This window comes from Bos javanicus, chromosome 10 (assembly GCF_032452875.1).
Source record: "Bos javanicus breed banteng chromosome 10, ARS-OSU_banteng_1.0, whole genome shotgun sequence".
NCBI lineage: Eukaryota > Metazoa > Chordata > Mammalia > Artiodactyla > Bovidae > Bos > Bos javanicus.
Window position 1 is genome coordinate 51,804,279 of NC_083877.1, and position 22,219 is coordinate 51,826,497.

The following is a 22,219-nucleotide window of genomic DNA, read 5'->3' on the forward strand; positions in this document are numbered from 1 at the left end:
AAACAAACGCCTGTCACGCTGAACTACAGAGTAGGACCCCATTCAGGGTGCCCTTTTATGTGTCTGATGTGCCCATTTACAGAGTAGGACCCCAGATGGGGGCCCCTCTATGTGCCTGATGTGCCAAACAACAGAGAAGGACCCCAGGCAAGGGAGCCCTCTAAGTGTCTGAACAGCGAAGCTACGGAGATAGACTGGCCAAAGAGGCCTTCTGATCACCAGCTACAAGAAGCTGGAAAAAAGATTCTGATAGGGCCATAACTCTGTGGTGGAGGCAGTCCATGTCCCTGCACACTTGTGCAGACAGGGTTCTGGCAAGCCAAGCAGCTGTGCCACCTTCACACTCAACTCTTCCCTGGGGCAGTGCTGCCACAGACAAAAAATGTCTTGTGCCTATGCATGCAGGATTGCTTCGATAGTGTCCGATTCTTTGCAACCCTATCGACTGTTGCTTGCCAGGCTTCTTGGTCAGGGATGGGGGGTTCTCCAGGCAAGAATACTGGAGCGTATGGGACAATATTGGTTGCCATACACTTATAGAGCAATATATATCCTGCTGCCCTAGCCGCCGACCCCGCTGAGTACCTGGTGCTGCTAGAACCCCTGCAACCCAAGCAGCTGCACCATCTCCACACCTGGCCCTCACAGGGGCAAACCCAAGTCCTCCAGGGCAGCGAGCAAATCCCAGTGGACGACCCACATGCAGAGGTGGAAATAAAACCACAGTTGAAACCCAGGGGCAGTGTGTCTAAGGAGGAAGACCCAAAACCTTCCCACTAGCTGTACAAGCTGCAGATTAAATCCACATGATCAACTAGGCAGACTGTGTCTATGGAATATATAAAAGGTCATTGAGAACTTCCACAAAAGAAAACGCACTAGTTCTGATAGCTGTGGACACTGGGGGCAAGAACACAGAGGAGTAGGAGCAGATTAAAATCTGAGCTGCCCCCACAACATGTCCAGAGGTCAGCACGGTGTTGGAGGGCATCCTAGGGAGGTGATGTGGACGGTGACTCCCAGTGAGGGAAAGGACCCTGACAGCAGTGACTCAAGAAAAACATTTGTTATTCTTAGATCTTGACTTGTTCTGTAGATTCTTTTGGATTTTTTTTTTCTTTTTCTTCCCTCTGTTGTAGTTGTCGATTTTATTGGCAATGTGAAATATAGTTAAGCTTTTGAGTTTTTTTTTTTTCCTCAGTCACATTTTTTATAGTTGTTATAAACCTCTGGGCTTTTGCAGTTCTGTGGAGTTTTCCTTTTTTTTCTTTTCTCTTTTTTAATTTCAGTTTTTAATTTTTAAACCTATTATTATTTTTTCTACATTTATTCTTTTGTTTTTCCTACTATTCTTTTCCCCTTGCAGTTAATCTTTAATGTATATAAATATTCTTTATCTCTATTAACTTTGCATATCTGTTCTTTCTTTCCTTTCCTCTTAACGTATCTGTTAGCTTTATTTTCATTACTTTCTTCCCCAGTTGGTACCTTGCTTTAGTTTTGTTTTCCAGTTTGTGCTTTAGTTAGTTTTGTTCTGGTAGATATAATTTTTGGTTTCCTTCGTTCACCAGGTCAACCTGTTGTAATTTATTTTTGTTGGACCGTTTTGATTTTGCTTATAGGTGTATATGTATATGTGTATATTCAGTCACACTTTTTATTGTTGTTATAAACTTCTGTCTCTATGTTGGGCTTTTGCAATTCTGTGGCATTTTCTTTTTCCTTTTTTACTTCTGTTTTTTTTTTTCTTATTTTGTTTTTTATAATTTTAATTTTTAAAGCCTATTATATTTTTTCTACATTTATTCTTTTGTTTGCCTTTCCTACTGTTCTTTTCCCCTTGCAATTAATCTTTAGTGTATATAAATCTTCATCTACCTCTATTTAACTTTGCATATCTATTTCTTTCTTTCTTTTCCTTCCTCCCAACATATTTGTTAGTTTTGTTTTCATTGCTTTATTCCCCACTTGGCACCTTGCTTTAGTTGTTTTCCAGTTGTGCTTTAGTTAGTTTTGTTCTTAACTGGTAAATATAATTTTTTGATTTCCTTTGTTTGCCAGGTCAGTCTACTGTACTTTATTTTTGTTGGACTGTTTTGATTTTGCTCATGGGTGATATGTATATATTCCATTATTTTAATTATTATTTGCCTGATTTTATAACTGCCATTTGTCTGGGGTTCATCTTTGGTTTCTCATTTTTGGATATTTATTTTAATCTCAATGCCATAACAAACCACTTGTGGAATCTTCATTCCTGACCAGAGATCAAGCCCTGAACCTTTGGAGTGGAATCACTGACTCCAAGACCCTAGACTACCAGAGAACTAACCTTAGGGAGTATCAGTTAGTGAGAACTCACACAAAGGAAACCACTTGAATACAAAATCTGGTATCACCCAACCACCAGTAGCACCCTGTGTGAGATGCCTCATCTAAACAACAAACAAAACAAAAATATGGACCCAATCATCAGCAGACAGGATTACCACCTCACTCAGCCTTACACATCAGAGGAAAAACAAACAAAAACTCGGCACAAATCTCACCCTATACAAAGCTTACACAAAGCACTGGACCAACCTTAGGAGGGCAGAAACCAAAAGGAAGAAAGAATTCAACCTTGAAGTCTGGGAAATGGAGACCTCAAACACAATAAGTTAAAAAAATAATGATGAAAAGGCAGAGAAATACTACATAAATGAAGGAACAAACTAGAAACACAGAAGTCCAAATAAATGAAGAGGAAATAGGCAAGATACCTGAAAAAGAATTCAGAAAAATGAGTAAAGATGATCAAAAACCTTGAAAACAAAATGGAGAAAATGCAAGAATCAATGAAAAAAGACCTAGAAGAATTAAAGAACAAACCTACAGAGACAAACAACACAGTTACCGAAATTAAAAATACTCTAGAAGGAATCAATAACAGAATAGCTGAAGCAGTAGAACGAATCAGTGAGCTGGAAGATAAAATGGTGGAAATAACTTCGGAAGAGCAGAAAAAAGTAAAGAGAATGAAAAGAACTGAGGATAGTCTCAGAGACCTCTGGGACAATATCAAATGCACCAACATTCGAATTATAGGGGTCCCAGAAGAAGAGAAAAAGAAAAGGTATGAGAAAATTTTTGAAGAGATTATAATTGAAAATTCCCCCAACATGGAAAGGGATATAGTCAAGTCCAAGAGGTGCAAAGAGTCCCATACAGGATAAACCCAAGGAGAAACACACCAAGACAATATTAATCAAACTAACAAAGATTAAACACAAAGAAAGAATATTAAAAGCAGCAAGGGAGAAGCAACAAGTAACATACAAGGGAAATCCCATGTGCTTAACAGCTGATCTTTCAGCAGAAACTCTGCAGGCCAGAAGAGAATGGCAGGATATATTTAAAGTACTGAAAGGGAAAATTCTACAACCAAGATTTCTGTACCCAGCAAGGATCTCATTCAGCATTGATGGGGAAATCAAAAGCTTTTCAGACAAGCAAGTTAAGAGAATTCAGTACCACCAAACCAATTTTTTTGTTTGTTTGTTTGTTTGTTTAATTTTATTTTATTTTTAAACTTTACACATTGTATTAGTTTTGCCAAATATCAAAATGAATCCGCCACAGGTATACATGTGTTCCCCATCCTGAACCTTCCTCCCTCCTCCCTCCCCATACCATCCCTCTGGGTCGTCCCAGTGCACCAGCCCCAAGCATCCAGTATCGTGCATCGAACCTGGACTGGTGACTCGTCTCATACATGATAGTATACATGTTTCAATGCCATTCTCCCAAATCTTCCCACCCTCTCCCTCTGCAACAGAGTCCATAAGACTGTTCTATACATCAGTGTCTCTTTTGCTGTCTCATATACAGGGTTATTGTTAGCATCTTTCTAAATTCCATATATATGCATTAGTATACTGTATTGGTGTTTTTCTTTCTGGCTTACTTCACTCTGTATAATAGGCTCCAGTTTCATCCACCTCATTAGAACTGATTCCAATGTATTCTTTTTAATGGCTGAGTAATACTCCATTGTGTATATGTACCACAGCTTTCTTATCCATTCATCTGCTGATGAACATCTAGGTTGCTTCCATGTCCTGGCTATTATAAACAGTGCTGCAATGGCCAAACCAATTTTATGACAAATGTTAAAGAGACTTATATAGTCAAGAAATACAAGAGAAGAAAAAAGATCTACAGAATCAACCCCAAACAATTAAGAAAATGGCAACAGGAACATATATGTCAATAATTACTTTAAATGTAAATGGATTAAATGCTCCAACCAAAAGACACAGATTACTGGTTACAAAAACAAGACCCATATATGTGCTGTCTACAAGAAACCCACTTCAGACCTCAAGACACATATAGACATATGAAAGTGAGAGGATGGAAAAACATATTCCATGCAAATGGGAAGCAAAAGAAAGCTGGAGTAGCAATCCTTATATCAGATAAATTAGATCTTAAAGAAGATTACAAAAGATAAGGAAGCACACAATATAATGATCAAGGGATCAATCCAAGAGGAAGACATAACAATTGTAAATATCTTTGCACCCAACATAGGAGCACCTCAATACATAAGACAACTAATAGACATAAAAGGAGAAACTGACAGTAACACAATAATAGTAGGAGACTTTAACATCCCAGTCACACCAATGAACAGATCATCAAAACAGAAAATTAATAAGGAATCTTATTGATTCTTATGGATTCTTATGAATCTTATGGATCTTATTGATATCTTCAAGACATTCCATCCAAATGCAGAAGAATACACCATCTTAAATGCACATGAACACTCTCCAGAATAGACCACATCTTGGGTCACAAATCAAACCTCAGTAAATATAAGAAAATTGAAATCATATCAAGCATCTTCTCTGACCACAATGCTATGAGACTAGATATCAATTACAATAAAAAAGCTGTAAGAAACACAAACACATGGAGATTAAACAACATATTTCTAAATAACCAACAGGTTACTGAAGAAATCAAAAAGGAAATTAAAAAATTTTTAGAAACAAATGACAATTAAAACACAACAACTCAAAACCTATGGGATGTAGTAGCAAAAGCAGTTCTAAAAGGGAAGTTTATAGCAATACAACCCTACCTCAAGAAACAAGAAAAATATCAAATAGACAACCTAACTTTACACCTAAAACAACTGGAAAAAGAAGAACAAAAAAACCTCCCAAATTAGTAGAAGGAAAGAAATCATAAAGATCTGAGCAGAAATAAATGAAAAAGAAATGATAGAAACAGTAGTAAAGATTAATAAAACTAAAAGCTAATTCTTTGAGAAGGTAAACACAATTGACAAACCTTTAGCTAGAGTCATCAAAAAAAAAAAAAAAAAGAATCAAATGAACAAAATTAGAAAGTAAAAAGGAGAAGTTAACAACAGACAGTGCAGAACTACAAAGGATTATGAGAGACTATTATGAACAACTGTATGGCAATAAAATGGGTAACCTGGAAGAAATGGACAGATTCTTAGAAAAGTTCAATCTTTCAAGACTGAACCAAGAAGAAATAGAAATTATGAACAGCCCAAAAACAAGCACTGAAATTGATGCTGTGATTTAAAAAAACTCCCAAAATACAAAAGCCCAGGACCAGATGGCTTCGCAGGAGAATTCTATTAAACATTTAGAGAAGAGTTAGTGCCTGTCCTTCTAAAACTCTTTGAAAAAACTGAAGAGGAAGGAACACTTGCAAACTCATGCTATGAGGCCACCATCACCCTGATATCAAAACCAGACAAAGACAACACAAAAAAAGAAAACTACAAACCAGTATCACTGATGAACATAGATGCAAAAATCCTCAACAAAATTTTAGCAAACAGAATTCAGCAATACATCAAAAAGCTCATACACCATGATTAAGTTGGGTTTATTCCAGGAATGGAAGGATTCTTCAATATACATGAATAAATGTGATATACATATTAAAAGATAAGAAAGATAAAAATCATATGGTAATCTCAATAGATGCAGAAAAAGCCTTTCACAAAATTCAGCACCCATTTATGATAAAAATACTTTTAAAAATGGGCAAAGAAGGAACATACCTCAACATAGTAAAGGCCATATATGATAAGCCTACAGAAAGCATTATTCTCAATGGTGAAAAAACTGAAAGCATTCCCCCTAAGATCAGGAACAAGACAAGGGTGTCCACTTTCACACTATTATCAACATAGTTCTGGAAGTCCTAGCTACAGCAATCACAGAAGAAAAATAAAAGGAATCCAGGTTGGAAAAGAAGAAGTAAAACTCTCACTGTTTGCAGATGACATGATACTGTACATAGAAAACCCTAAAGATAGTATCAGAAAATTAATAGAGCTAATCAGTTAGCAAAGTTGCAGGATACAAAATCAATATATAGAAATCATTTGCATTTCAATATACTAACAATGAAAAATCAGAAAAAGAAATTAAGGAATCAATCCCATTCACCATTGCAACCAAAAGAATTAAATATCTAGGAATAAACATTCAGAAAACTAAGATCATGGCATCTGGTCCCATCACTTCATGGCAAATAGATGGGGAAACAATGGAAACAGTGTCAGACTTTATTTTTGGGGGCTCCAAAATCACTGTGGATGGTGACTGCAGCCATGAAATTAAAAGACGCTTACTCCTTGGAAGGAAAGTTATGACCAATCTAGAGAGCATATTCAAAAGCAGAGACATTACTTTGCCAACAAAGGTCTGTCTAGTGAAGGCTCTGGGTTTTCCAGTGGTCATGTATAGATGTGAGAGTTGGACTGTGAAGAAAGCTGAGCACCAAAGAATAGATGCTTTTGAAGTGTGGTGTTGGAAAAGAGTCTTGAGAGTCCCTTGGACTGCAAGGAGATCCAACCAGTCCATTCTGAAGGAGATCAGCCCTGGGATTTCTTTGGAAGGAATGATGCTAAAGCTGAAACTGCAATACTTTGGCCACCTCATGCGAAGAGTTGACTCATTGGAAAAGACTCTGATGCTGGGAGGGATTGGGGGCAGGAGGAGAAGGGGATGACAGAGGATGAGATGGGTGGATGGCATCACCGACTCGATGGACGTGAGTTTGAGTGAACTCCAGGAGTTGGTGATGGACAGGAAGGCCTGGCATGCTGCAATTCATGGGGTCACAAAGAGTTGGACACAACTGAGTGACTGAACTGAACTGAAGGAGACAAAAGAACTGTACACAGAAAATTATAAGACACTGATGAAGGAAATCAAAGATGACATAAACAGATGGAGAGATAGTCCATGTTCCTGGGTAGGAAGAATCAATATTGTGAAAATGATTATACTACCAAACACAATCTACAAATTCAATGTGACCCCTATCAAATTACCAATGGCATTTTTCACAGAACTAGAACAAAAAAATTCACAATTCATATAGAAACACAAAAGACCCCGAATAGCCAAAGCAGTCTTGATAAAGAAGAATGGAGCTGAAGGAATCAACCTTCCTGACTTTAGATTATACTACAAAGCTACAGTCATCAAGACTGTATGGTATTGGAACAAAGACAGAAATATAGACCAATGGAACAAGATAGAAAGCCCAGAAATAAACTCTTGCACCAATGGGTACCTTATTTTTGACAAAGGAGGCAAGAATATACAGTGGGGCAAAGACAGCCTCTTCAATAAATGGTGCTGGGAAAACTGGACAGCTACATGCACAAGAATGAAATTAGAACACTTCCTAACACCATACACAAATATAAACTCAAAATGGATTAAAGACCTAAATGTAAGACCAGAAACTATAAAACTCTTAGAGATAAACAAAGGCAGAACACTAGATAACATAAATCAAAGCAAGATCCTCTATGACCCACCTCCTAGAGTAATGGAAATATAAACAAAAGTAAACAAGTGGGACCTGATTAAACTTAAAAGCTTTTGTACAGCAAAAGAAACTATAAGCAAGGTGAAAAGACAACCCTCAGAATGGGAGAAAATAATAGCAAATGAAACAACTGACAAAGGATTAATTTCCAAAATATACAAGCAGCTCATACAACTCAGTGCTGGAAAAACAAACAACCCAATCAAAAAGTGGGAAAAAGACCTAAACAGACATTTCTCCAAAGAAGACATACAGATGGCTAACAAACACATGAAAAGATGCTCAACATCACTCATTATTAAAGAAATGCAAATCAAAACTACAATGAGATATCACCCCACATCGGTCAGAATGGCCATCATCAAAAAATCTACAAACAATAAATGCTGGAGAGGGTGTGGAGAAAAGGGAATGCTTGCACTGTTGGTGGGAATGTAAATTGATACAGCCACTATGGAAGATGGTATGGAGATTCCTTAAAAAACTAGGACTAAAACCACCATATGACCCAACAATCCCACTCCTAGGCATATACCCTGAGGAAACCAGAATTTAAAAAGACACATGTATCCCATTGTTCACTGCAGCACTATTTACAATAGCTAAGACATGGAAGCAACCTAGATGTCCATCGACAGGTGAATGGATAAAGAAATTGTGGTACATATACACAGTGGAATACTCAGCCATAAAAAGGAATGTATTTGAGTCAGTCCCAATGAGGTGGATGGACCTAGAACCTATTACACAGAGTGAAGTGAGTCCGAGAAAGATAAATATCATATTCTAACACATATATATGGCATCTGGAAGAATGGTCCTGAAGAACTTATTTAAAGGGCAGCAGTGGAGAAACAGACATAGAGAATAGACTTACGGACATGCGGAGAGGGGAGGAGAGGGTGAGATGTATGGAAAGAGTAACATGGAAAATTACATTGCAATATGTAAAATGCCGTATGTAAATTACCCAACGGGAATTTGCTGTATGGCTCAGGAAACTCAAACAAGGTCTTTCTATCAACCTAGAGGGGTGGGATGGGGAGGGAGTTGGGAGGTTGGTTCAAAAGGGAGGGGATATATGTATACCTTATAGCTGATTCATGTTGAGGTTGCAGAAAACCTCAGAAAACAAAATTTCAGAAAACAAAATTCTGTAAAGCAATCATCCTTCAATAAAAAAATAAGTTAAAAAAATAAAAAGAAAGTGGTGGTACGTATACACAATGGAATATTACTCAGCTATTAGAAAGAACACTTTTGAATCAGTTCTTATGCAGTGGATGAAACTGGAGCCTATTATACAGAGTGACGTAAGTCAGAGAAAAAACCACTAACAGTATATTAATGCATGTATATGGAATTTAAAAAGATGGTAACGATGACCCTATATGTGAGACAGCAAAAGAGACACAGATATAAAGAACAGATTTTTGGACTCTGTGGGAGAAGGTAAGGGTGGGATGATTTGAGAGAATAACATTCAGTTCAGTTCAGTCGCTCAGTCATGCCAACTCTTTGGGACCCCATGGACTGCAGCATGCCAGCCCTCCCTGTCCATCACCAACTCCCAGAGTTTACACAAACTCATGTCCATTGAGTTGGTGCAGCCATCCAACCATCTCATCCTCTGTCATTCCCTTCTCCTCCTGCCTTCAATCTTTCCCAGCATCAGGGTCTTTTCAAATGAGTCAGTTCTTCACATCAGGTGGCCAAAGTATTGGAGTTTCAGCTTCAGCATCAGTCCTTCCAATGAACACTCAGGACTGATTTCCTTTGGGATTGACTGGTTGGATCTCCTTGCAGTCCAAGGGACTCTCAAGAGTCTTCTCCAACACCACAGTTCAAAAGCATCAATTCTTCGGTGCTCAGCTTTCTTTAAAGTCCAACTCTCACATCCATACATGACTACTGGAAAAACCATAGCCTTGACTAGACGGACCTTTGTTGGCAAAGTAATGTCTCTGCTTTTGAATATGCTGTCTAGGTTGGTCATAACTTTCCTTCCAAGGAGCAAGCGTCCTTTAATTTCATGGCTGCAATCACCATCTGCAGTAATTTTGGAGCCCCCCCCAAAATAGTCAGCCACTGTTTCCACTGTTTCCCCATCTATTTGCCATGAAGTGATGGGACTAGATGCCATGATCTTAGTTTTCTGAATGTTGAGCTTTAAGCCAACTTTTTCACTCTCCTCTTTCACTTTCATCAAGAGGCTCTTTAGTTCTTCCTCGCTTTCTGCCAAAAGGGTGGTGTCATCCGCATATCTGAGGTTATTGATATTTCTCCTGGTAATATTGGTTCCAGCTTGTGCTTCATCCAGCCCAGCATTTTTCATGATGTACTCTGCATATAAGTTAAATAAGCACAGTGACAATATACAGCCTTGACATACTCCTTTCCCTATTTGGAACAAGTCTGTTGTTCCAGCAAATTTGGAAAACTCGGCAGTGGCCACAGGACTGGAAAAGATCAGTTTTCATTCCAATCACTAAGAAAGGCAATGCCAAAGAATGCTCAAACTACCACACAGTTGTACTCATCTCACATGCTTGTTGGAGAAGGAAATGACAACCCACTCCAGTACTCTTGCCTGGAGAATCTCATGGATGGAGGAGCCTGGTGGGCTATAGTCCATGGGGTCGCAAAGAGTTAGACATGACTGAGTGACTTCACTTTCACATGCTTGTAAAGTAATGCTCAAAATTCTCCAAGCCAGACTTCAACAGTACGTGAACTGTGAACTTTCAGATGTTCAAGCTGGTTTTGGAAAAGGCAAAAGAACCAGAGATCAAATTGCCAACATCTGCTGAATCATCAAAAAAGCAAGAGAGTTCCAGAAAAACATCTGTTTCTGCTTTATTGACTATGCCAAAGCCTTTGTGTGGATCACAATAAACTGTGGAAAATTCTGAAAGAGATGGGAATATCAGACCACCTGACCTGCCTCTTGAGAAATCTGTATGCAGGTCAGGAAGCAACAGTTAGAACTGGACATGAAACAACAGACTGGCTCCAAATAGGAAGAGAGTAACATTGAAACATGTATATTACCATATGTGAGATGGATGACCAGTTCAAGCTTGATGCATGAAACAGGGCACTCAAAGCTCATGCACTGGGACAACCCAGAGGGATGGGATGGGGAGAGAGGTGGGAGGGGGGTTTGGGACGGGGAAACACATGTACCCCCGTGACTGATTCATGTCAATGTATGGCAAAAACCACCACAATATTGTAGGGTAACTAGCTTCCAATTAAAATGAATTAATTAATTTTTTAAAAAAGATCCCATACTATATTTTATACTGGGAAAATGATCCATGGGCTTAAATAACAGTAAGAGGATGAATTTTATTCTATTAAAAAATAAGTAGTTTTTCTGTTTGATCTTTGGTAGACCTCTAAGAAACAATAAAAGGTCATGGAATATCAATCTTTACATACATTCCTGGTGACTCAGTCAGTAAAGAATATGTCTGCAATGAGGAGACCCAGGTTTGATCCCTGGGTCAGGAAGATCCCTGGAGCAGGAAATGCCAACCCACTCCAGTATTCTTGCCTGGAGAATTCCATGGACAGAGCAGCCTGGCGGGCTATAGTCCATGCAGTCAGACATGACTGAGCGACTAAACCACCACCACCACAGCACATACATTTAGAACTGTTCAATAAAGCTTAAAAACTGTAATTGGATCTGATGATACATCAAGATTTAAGAGGTTTTAGTCAAACAGTGAATAAAAAGAGTATTGGCACGACCCATTGCATTCTCCCTTAAACCTGATAAAGTCTAGAAGTGAATGTTTAATGAAACTAACCTCTAATAAATGTTTTTCTTTTGTTACCTTTAAGATCATACTGCATTTCAAAGGGGTATACAGATTCGATGAGCTGTAAAATGTTAGGAAATTTGTTAAATGGAGTGAAAAGAGTCTTATAACTATTAAATAGTTGTGTTTCTTTGGTCTGAGCAAGTCTGGAAACCAGGGTATAGTGGGAAGAGCAGCAGACTAAATCAGAGCCCCAGAGATGACCTGCTTTTTCTGACTATTAACCTCTCTTAATGTTTTCATCTTTAGTTGAAATAATAAAATCCTGCCATTAGGGTTGTTGTAAGTATTTAATAAACTACTAGGGACTGTTGACCCTGAAAGACTGAAACTCTTAATCATCCTTGCCTCTCCTGTGTCTAGAAATACCTTGCATTTATTAAATACATTATACAAATGAATACAGCATATTAAGCATGTTTACACATTCATAGTAAAAACTTAAAATTTGTTACAAAGTCATTGTGTTTGTGCTCAATACATTTGTATTAAGTGCGTTTATAGGCTTAAGGCATTTTTTCCCTCCTTTTATCTTAAAAAGCCTTCAGTAAAAGAAGACTCCTTTAACACAGGCTCATTGTTTTATCAAATCAAGGAAAAAGCAAAGATCTGACATAATCTAGAACTTAATATTTAAAATTGTAGATATACACTCACTTAGCTTCATCTGTAATTATTAAAATGCCAGGTAGTAGCAAATCAGCTCATCGTTGTGTTTGTTCTAAATTGACTGGCTACTAAATAGTTCATAAGTTCAGAAATGTTTGTTGTTGTGCCATAAATTTTATGAAGCAAAATATCTTTATGTATTCTTTGAGCTTTCATAGTCCAAAATATTAGTTTGGATTTTTTCATAATGTCAATAAAAATTTAATGTTTTTGCCCATATTTTCCCTCCTCCTTTAACTCATCTCTTACAAATCTCCTTAGAAATTGACTTGCATAATTTCTTTTTTTTTTATTGTTTTAGTTTTATTTTATTTTTAAACTTTACATAACTGTATTAGTTTTCCCAAATATCAAAATGAATCCGCCACAGGTATACATGTGTTCCCCATCCTGAACCCTCCTCCCTCCTCCCTCCCCATACTATCCCTCTGAGTCGTCCCAGTGCACTAGCCCCAAGCATCCAGCATCATGCATCAAACCTGGACTGGCATCTCGTTTCATACATGATATTTTACATGTTTCAATGCCATTCTCCCAAATCTTCCCACCCTCTCCCTCTCCCACAGAGTCCATAAGACTGTTCTATACATCAGTGTCTCTTTTGCTGTCTTGTACACAGGGTTATTGTTAGCATCTTTCTAAATTCCATATATATGCGTTAGTATACTGTATTGGTGTTTTTCCTTCTGGCTTACTTCACTCTGTATAATAGGCTCCAGTTTCATCCACCTCATTAGAACTGATTCAAATGTATTCTTTTTAATGGCTGAGTAATACTCCATTGTGTATATGTACCACAGCTTTCTTATCCATTCATCTGCTGATGGACGTCTAGGTTGCTTCCATGTCCTGGCTATTATAAACAGTGCTGCGATGAACATTGGGGTACACGTGTCTCTTTCCCTTCTGGTTTCCTCAGTGTGTATGCCCAGTAGTGGGATTGCTGGATCATAAGGCAGTTCTATTTCCAGTTTTTTAAGGAATATCCACACTGTTCTCCATAGTGGCTGTACTAGTTTGCATTCCCACCAACAGTGTAAGAGAGTTCCCTTTTCTCCACACCCTCTCCAGATTTATTATTTGTAGACTTTTGGATCGCAGCCATTCTGACTGGTGTGAAATGGTACCTCATAGTGGTTTTGATTTGCATTTCTCTGATAATGAGTGATGTTGAGCATCTTTTCATGTGTTTGTTAGCCATCTGTATGTCTTCTTTGGAGAAATGTCTATTTAGTTCTTTGGCCCATTTTTTGATTGGGTCATTTATTTTTCTGGAGTTGAGTTGTAGGAGTTGCTTGTATATTTTTGAGATTAGTTGTTTGTCAGTTGCTTCATTTGCTATTATTTTCTCCCATTCTGAAGGCTGTCTTTTCACCTTGCTTATAGTTTCCTTTGATGTGCAGAAGCTTTTAAGGTTAATTAGGTCCCATTTGTTTATTTTTGCTTTTATTTCCAATATTCTGGGAGGTGGGTCATAGAGGATCCTGCTGTGATGTATGTCAGAGAGTGTTTTGCCTATGTTCTCCTCTAGGAGTTTTATAGTTTCTGGTCTTATGTTTAGATCTTTAATCCATTTTGAGTTTATTTTTGTGTATGGTGTTAGAAAGTGTTCTAGTTTCATTATTTTACACGTGGTTGACCAGATTTCCCAGCACCACTTGTTAAAGAGATTGTCTTTAATCCATTGTATAGTCTTGCCTCCTTTGTCAAAGATAAGGTGTCCATAGGTGTGTGGATTTATCTCTGGGCTTTCTATTTTGTTCCATTGATCTATATTTCTGTCTTTGTGCCAGTACCATACTGTCTTGATAACTGTGGCTTTGTAGTAGAGCCTGAAGTCAGGTAGGTTGATTCCTCCAGTTCCATTCTTCTTTCTCAAGATTGCTTTGGCTATTCGAGGTTTTTTGTATTTCCATACAAATTGTGAAATTATTTGTTCTAGCTCTGTGAAGAATACTGTTGGTAGCTTGATAGGGATTGCATTGAATCTGTAAATTGCTTTGGGTAGTATACTCATTTTCACTATATTGATTCTTCTGATCCATGAACATGGTATATTTCTCCATCTATTAGTGTCCTCTTTGATTTCTTTCACCAGTGTTTTATAGTTTTCTATATATAGGTCTTTAGTTTCTTTAGGTAGATATATTCCTAAGTATTTTATTCTTTCCGTTGCAATGGTGAATGGAATTGTTTCCTTAATTTCTCTTTATGTTTTCTCATTATTAGTGTATAGGAATGCAAGGGATTTCTGTGTGTTGATTTTATATCCTGCAACTTTACTATGGTCATTGATTAGCTCTAGTAATTTTCTGGTGGAGTCTTTAGGGTTTTCTATGTAGAGGATCATGTCATCTGCAAATAGTGAGAGTTTTATTTCTTCTTTTCCAATTTGGATTCCTTTTATTTATTTTTTCTGCTCTGATTGCTGTGGCCAAAACTTCCAAAACTATGTTGAATAGTAATGGTGAAAGTGGGCACCCTTGTCTTGTTCCTGACTTTAGGGGAAATGCTTTCAATTTTTCACCATTGAGGATAATGTTTGCTGTGGGTTTGTCATATATAGCTTTTATTATGTTCAGGTATGTTCCTTCTATTCCTGCTTTCTGGAGAGTTTTTATCATAAATGGGTGTTGAATTTTGTCAAAGGCTTTCTCTGCATCTATTGAGATAATCATATGGTTTTTATTTTTCAATTTGTTAATGTGGTGTGTTACATTGATTGATTTGCGGATATTGAAGAATCCTTGCATCCCTGGGATAAAGCCCACTTGATCATGGTGTATGATCTTTTTAATGTGTTGTTGGATTCTGATTGCTAGAATTTTGTTAAGGATTTTTGCATCTATGTTCATCAGTGATATTGGCCTGTAGTTTTCTTTTTTTGTGGGATCTTTCTCAGGTTTTGGTATTAGGGTGATGGTGGCCTCATAGAATGAGTTTGGAAGTTTACCTTCCTCTGCAATTTTCTGGAAGAGTTTGAGCAGGATAGGTGTTAGCTCTTCTCTAAATTTTTGGTAGAATTCAGCTGTGAAGCCGTCTGGACTGGGGCTTTTGCTTGCTGTAAGATTTTTGATTACAGTTTCAATTTCCGTGCTTGTGATGGGTCTGTTAAGATTTTCTATTTCTTCCTGGTCAAGTTTTGGAAAGTTGTACTTTTCTAAGAATTTGTCCATTTCTTCCACATTGTCCATTTTATTGGCATATAATTGTTGATAGTAGTCTCTTATGATCCTTTGTATTTCTGTGTTGTCTGTTGTGATCTCTCCATTTTCGTTTCTAATTTTATTGATTTGATTTTTCTCCCTTTGTTTCTTGATGAGTCTGGCTAATGGTTTGTCAATTTTATTTATCCTTTCAAAGAACCAGCTTTTGGTTTTGTTGATTTTTGCTATGGTCTCTTTTGTTTCTTTTGCATTTATTTCTGCTCTAATTTTTAAGATTTCTTTCCTTCTACTAACCCTGGGGTTCTTCATTTCTTCCTTTTCTAGTTGCTTTAGGTGTAGAGTTAGGTTATTTATTTTACTTTTTTCTTGTTTCTTGAGGTGTGCCTGTATTGCTATGAACTTTCCCCGTGTAGACTTTAAAACAAAGGCTGTGAAAAGAGACAAAGATGGTCACTACATAATGATCAAAGGATCAATCCAAGAAGAAGATATAACAATTATAAATATATATGCACCCAACACGGGAGCACCGCAGTATGTAAGACAAATGCTAACAAGTATGAAAGGAGACATTAACAATAACACAATAATAGTGGGAGACTTTAATACCCCACTCACACCTATGGATAGATCAACTAAACAGAAAATTAACAAGGAAACACAAACTTTAAATGATACAATAGACCAGTTAGACCTAATTGATATCTATAGGACATTTCATCCCAAAACAATGAATTTCACCTTTTTCTCAAGCGCACATGGAACCTTCTCCAGGATAGATCACATCCTGGGCCATAAAGCTAGCCTTGGTAAATTCAAAAAAATAGAAATCATTCCAAGCATCTTTTCTGACCACAATGCAGTAAGATTAGATCTCAACTACAGGAGAAAAACTATGAAAAATTCCAACATATGGAGGCTGAACAACACACTGCTGAATAACCAACAAATCACAGAAGAAATCAAGAAAGAAATCAAAATTTGCATAGAAACGAATGAAAATGAAAACACAACAACCCAAAACCTGTGGGACATGGTAAAAGCATAATTTCTTAAACCATTAGTCTCTTTGCCATTTTAAGATAGCCTTCATTTCCTATATAAAGAAACCAAGGCTCTTAAGAAAAATCCTGGAGAGACCAATTGGAAAGTTACAGGCCTTTTCCCTTTGCCTACCCAGCAAAAGGAAAGAGATCTAACTGGGGTTTACTCGCATAAGTTGTTCAACTCACCAGTTGGTTTGGTCAAAGTCATTGCTGTGTTCTGGTTCTGACTATAAGTTAGGCAAATACTTGTTCCAGCACCATTCAGGTTTCCTTGTAAACTCACTTAAGGCCTCTGACAGAGAAACTAGTAGCTTAAGCTGGATGACTGTCAGTTTGATCTGTGATTTACCCCTTTTGGGGTATTGGCCAGAGCCTGGACTATAATAAATACTTTCTCAGCCTCAGTATATGCTCTGTATGTAGGTGAGACTCTCCTTCCTTCCTTGTTTGACTGTCTCAGTAATTGACAGATGTACTAAAGGTAAGCATTATATTTAATCTTTGGATGACATTGAGGTAAAAATACCATAAAGGAAATTTATGAATTGAGGGTAAGGCTAGACTGCATAATGATCAAGCTTTTCTTGTAACTCTTCAGATTCTGTACTTTAGTTATATACCAGCAAGTATGCTGTGCTATGCTTAGTTACTGTCGTGTCCAACTCTGCAACCCTATGGACTGTAGCCCGCCAGGCTCCTCTGTCCATGGGGATTCTCCAGGCAAGAATAGTAGAGTGGGTTATCATACCCTCCTCCAGGGATTGAACCCTGGAGGTAACCCAGGGACTGAACCCAGGTCTCCCACATTGCAGGTGGATTCTTTACCGTCTGAGTCACCAGGGAAGCCCAAGAATACTGGCAGACCAAGTATTATTACTATAGTACTTTTGTATAATACAGCACCATTGACTGACTTTCTGTCACTTGTCTCATGGAGGCCATTCTGTTGTCTATTCCCTTAGATTTTTATTAACAACGAGTGGCAGAATTCAGAGAGTGGGCGAGTGTTCCCTGTCTATAATCCAGCCACAGGAGAACAGGTGTGTGAAGTTCAAGAAGCAGACAAGGTATGTTCATCTGAGAAGAAAAATTGCTATGAAATAACTACCTTCAGACAGCAAAACACTAAATTTATGCTCTCCAGACATCACCACTAATGTTCATTTATCACCTTTTTTTTTTTTTTTTTGCATGTGTGTGAAAGCAAATGTTTCTTCCTTTATTGTATCATTCTCTCTTTTCCTCTCTAACAGGCAGACATAGACAAAGCAGTGCAGGCAGCCCGCCTGGCTTTCTCTCTGGGTTCAGTGTGGAGAAGGATGGATGCTTCAGAAAGAGGCCGTCTGTTGGATAAGCTTGCAGATTTGGTGGAACGAGACAGGGCAGTCCTTGCGGTAAGTAACCTAAGAAAACATCTTTACCACCAAACATCGTCTTTACCACCAAACTTACCATCCATTGAAATGTAGATTCCTCAGTCTTTCTGAAAGCATGATATGATGCAGATCTGGGGAACAAGTGAAGGAGTACATAATAACTCATGAAAAGGGGGAGAGGTTTGGCTTTTGGGGACCAGCTGAGTGTCTTTTCTTACTGAATTTTTAAGAACAAAACCATAGCTTCCCATGACTGGTACAGACCTTGCTGCTTTCCTTGTCCCTCTCCCTCCCACCCTCAACAAAAAGAACAGAAACAGTCCAGCATGGGAAAGTGACCATGTTGCCTGCAGGAAGCCAAACCACTCTGTTGGCTTTCAGAAGAGTTTTGCCTCTCCAGTGTGAGCCCCTCTTGACCAAAGAGAATCCTTCAGAAGCAGAAGGCGTGATGCAGACCTCTCATACACCTCTGCTCCCTTTGTTCTTTTGTCACGTTGTAGAATTAATAGAAAGGAGAGACAGGAGACAGCAACTTTCTTTTGCTACAACGATCATTTTCTCACATAAGGGACATTCCTTTCCTAGTGGTTTGTTGTTGTTGATGCTGTTTTAAAAATAGAAGTCAGTTTCTTTGAGAATACAAACTCTTTTGGACACTGGAACCATTTTGGAATGCCTGTAGTCTCCACCTGCATGACCCATAGTTGATCATTTAATATTGAGGGCATCCTTGTCGAGTCAGTGCATTAAGGTCATGAATACTATGGTCTCCCTCTGCTTGGAAAGTCACATCACTGTTGGGTTTCCTTTGCGGGGGGAGCATCAGTCCCTTCAGCATTGTCACTTCTACCATCACGCTCCCTTCTTCCATCCCCCTCATGGATCTGTTTCTAGTGTGGAAACAAAAATGGATGCTTTATGGAGATGGTTTGGAACTCCTGCTGTGCATAACACATATTTGTCCATAAAAGCATTTTCTGGTTTGGTACTTCAAGGAATGCTGTTTCCAATGAGATGTTTCTACATATTGGGAAAGGTGTTTCATGGAGATTCGTAAGACACTTGGCATATTAAAGACTGACAAGCCCTACTCAGTGTGTCTCAACCCTCTTGGAGCCTCAACACTAATTTTCTGGCTAACCTGTCAATATCGTACAAAACAGTTCTTTGGCGTACCTTGGGGGAATGCTGGTCTGTATGCTGTCTTTTTACTGGATTTTGATTTCTTTGAGAGTAAAAAGTGTGTTTTACTTCCTTATGTTGTAATCCGAGTATAGTTCTTGGCACATAAATAGTGTGATGGGGGCACATTGATGGCTGTTAAGTATCTATTTCAGTTAAATCCATACAGTATTCATAACATTAGCTTAGCAGGACTTACTAGATGAAGATGTAGATCATTTCTGCAGTTATCTTTTCATGTCATAACATTCAAATGCCATCCTTTCTCTGACATGTCTCACTGTGGTCAAGTCCTTTTTCCCATCACACTTAACTGAGAGTCCTACTTTTAAACACTCCTAAGCCATGTGACAAATGAATTTTATTAAGAGGTAGCCTCTTGAATGGAGAAGGCAATGGCACCCCACTCCAGTACTCTTGCCTGGAAAATCCCATGGACAGAGGAGCCTGGAAGGCTACAGTCCATGGGGTCACTAAGAGTCAGACACAACTGAGCGACTTCATTTTCACTTTTCACTTTCATGCATTGGAGAAGGAAATGGCAACCCACTCCAGTGTTCTTGCCTGGAGAATCCCAGGGGTGGGGGATCCTGGTGGGCTGCTGTCTATGGGGTTACACAGAGTCGGACACAACTGAAGCAACTTAGCAGCAGCAGCAGCAGCAGCCTCTTGAATATAGGGAAGCTCCTGACCAGAATACTGAAGTTAATATTGCATCCAGGTAAACACAATTGAGAATAAACCCAGGGCTGGCAACTCTCAGGTGATCAACAGCTCATAGGGATGGACTACGTAGGTGGCCTAGAATCTGATGAATGGCTCTGCTTTAGTCTGTGTAGTCTAGACCTTGGCTCTATGCCCTCTGTGTGGAGAATATAATGCTCATCTCACAGACCTATAAATATTCTAAAAAGAACTGGGAAATACCTTGTTTTGCTGTATATTTGTAATATACAGTGAATAGGTCACATAATATTTTTAAATGAGTTCCATCTTATACACATAATATGTGAATAAATTACACTGTAAATACTATTTTTATGTCATTGAATGGAGAGTATTTCAATTTTAGTTTTGTTAGTACTCAGATAATTTTAGTACTAGTATATATTGTAAAATGTCCTTGAGGAAGAGGACATGAGATTGCAAACATATGTTTTTGTTTATATTATTTGTTAAATATGTAAAAACACCTACTCTTTCTCAAGTCAAAATACTCTTCTCATTCCAGTGAATTCTTCTTAAATTCTTTACATTACAGACTTATCCTATTTAGGAATGTGTCATTAAAATAATAACATTTATAATCTAAAACTGCTTAATAACTCTAACTCTATTTTTATTAAATGGACCGAGTACTTCACTCTTAATAGATAATGGTTGTTAAGCTAAATATTTACAGAAAACCAGCCCTCATGTTGTTACAGTATGAGCTTCCCTAGAGGAGATCTTGTTTATTTGGTGGTAATAAATAAACTCGCTGTGCACCGTGGCCATTCCATTTCTCAGCAGGGGTCTTGGCAGCTGTGGAGAACGTTTTATATTCTCATCAAGTGCATAAAAGCCCATGTCCCTGCTCCTCTTTATGGATTCAGATTACTGATGTAGACTCTGAAAAATCCCCACGCAGCTCTGATCATTAATATAACAGAAGCTGGTTGACAAGCAGAACACTTTCTTTATCACCAGTAGTGTTTATATATTGGAATAGTGGTTACTGGAAGCACATACCCAAGCACAAGAACACGCACATACGTACTCATGGTGGCTTTTACTGGAAACTAAACTCAACAAGCAGTACTAAAATCTTTTCATTTGGGAAATCAGAGTTGACCAGGTATGCGTCATTATTCAGATTCATTTGTACTTTTTCCATTCCTTTCTTTGTTTGCTCCAGCAATCACTTAGTGTATCACTGGGAAGTTCTCTCTGTTTCTTTTCCCACAGACCATGGAATCCCTCAATGGTGGCAAACCGTTCCTGCAAGCATTTTATGTCGATTTGCAAGGAGTCATCAAAACCCTTCGGTATTATGCAGGCTGGGCTGATAAAATTCACGGGATGACCATTCCTGTAGGTATGTGAGACCTGAGTACGTTGAAAAGGGAAACATGAGACCTCAGCAGAAACACACTGTCACCACCAAACACAGACAGCAGTCACCAAACACAGACAGCAGTCACGTGGAGTACAGATCTGAGCACACTTTTGCAGCAGCTTGAACTGAACAAAGAACAAAACAGATTTTGTCACTGCTTCTGACAGTATCCCTATTTCAGTATGTAGCCAGTCCATACATAGGTGCAGAGAAAGCCACATCAGTACGTCAGTCAGCTAAGGAACAAGCGTGTGTCTGCTGCAGAGTTCCTTGCACTGTGCTAGCTTAGGTGCTGGGGGCGGGACAAGCATTGGGTGTGGGAAAGCCAGGGAAAACTCTGAGAAGATTAAGACTTGGCCCTTGGTCTCCTGAAACCTAAGATTTTCTTGTTTAGAAGGAAATCCTCTAAAATGTTAACAGTTGTTTTCTCTGAGTGGTGAGATTATGGATTGTTTATTATTTCTTTTTCATATTTCTCTATATTTTCTGTATTTCCTATAAAGACCATGAACTACTTTTACCATCTGTAAAAACAACCACCATCCTGACACATTGTCTTTTAAGATCCAGTTTTGGAGACAAAACCAGTAACACAAAACAAAGATCTCTACAGGAGAGTTGCAATTAGGTGCTAAGCCATGTGGCTTGGCCTGTCAGTGCTGTGGCCCTTAAAGCAGTGGGAAGGCATCCAAACTAAGTCAGTGGAAAGGTCTCGGTCTGAGCATGAACACAAGCCCCCCAGGCTTCTCTGTCCATAGGGATCTTCCAGGCAAGAATACTGGAGGGGGTTGCCGTTTCCTTCTCCAGGGGATCTTTCTGACCCAGGGATCGAACCTGCACCTCTTACATCTCCTGCATCGTCAGGCTTCACCACCAGTGCCACCTGGGAAGCCAAGCGTGAGTACTGTGCTGCAGTGATATGAAATAAAGTGCTTTCACAGCAGCCCCGAGGGGTAGACACTGTTATTAC

The 22,219-nt window shown here is 38.5% G+C and overlaps 1 protein-coding gene across 1 annotated transcript in view; it reads left to right on the forward strand.

Annotated features, from left to right (window-relative positions):
• ALDH1A2 (aldehyde dehydrogenase 1 family member A2) overlaps nt 1-22,219 on the forward strand; it is a 125,107-nt gene that overhangs the window by 41,965 nt on the left and 60,923 nt on the right. The window contains exons 2-4 of the mRNA XM_061431165.1: nt 17,556-17,660; nt 17,847-17,987; nt 21,099-21,228. Of these exons, the coding sequence (XP_061287149.1) occupies nt 17,556-17,660; nt 17,847-17,987; nt 21,099-21,228 (376 nt within the window). The remainder of the gene's footprint in view (nt 1-17,555; nt 17,661-17,846; nt 17,988-21,098; nt 21,229-22,219) is intronic.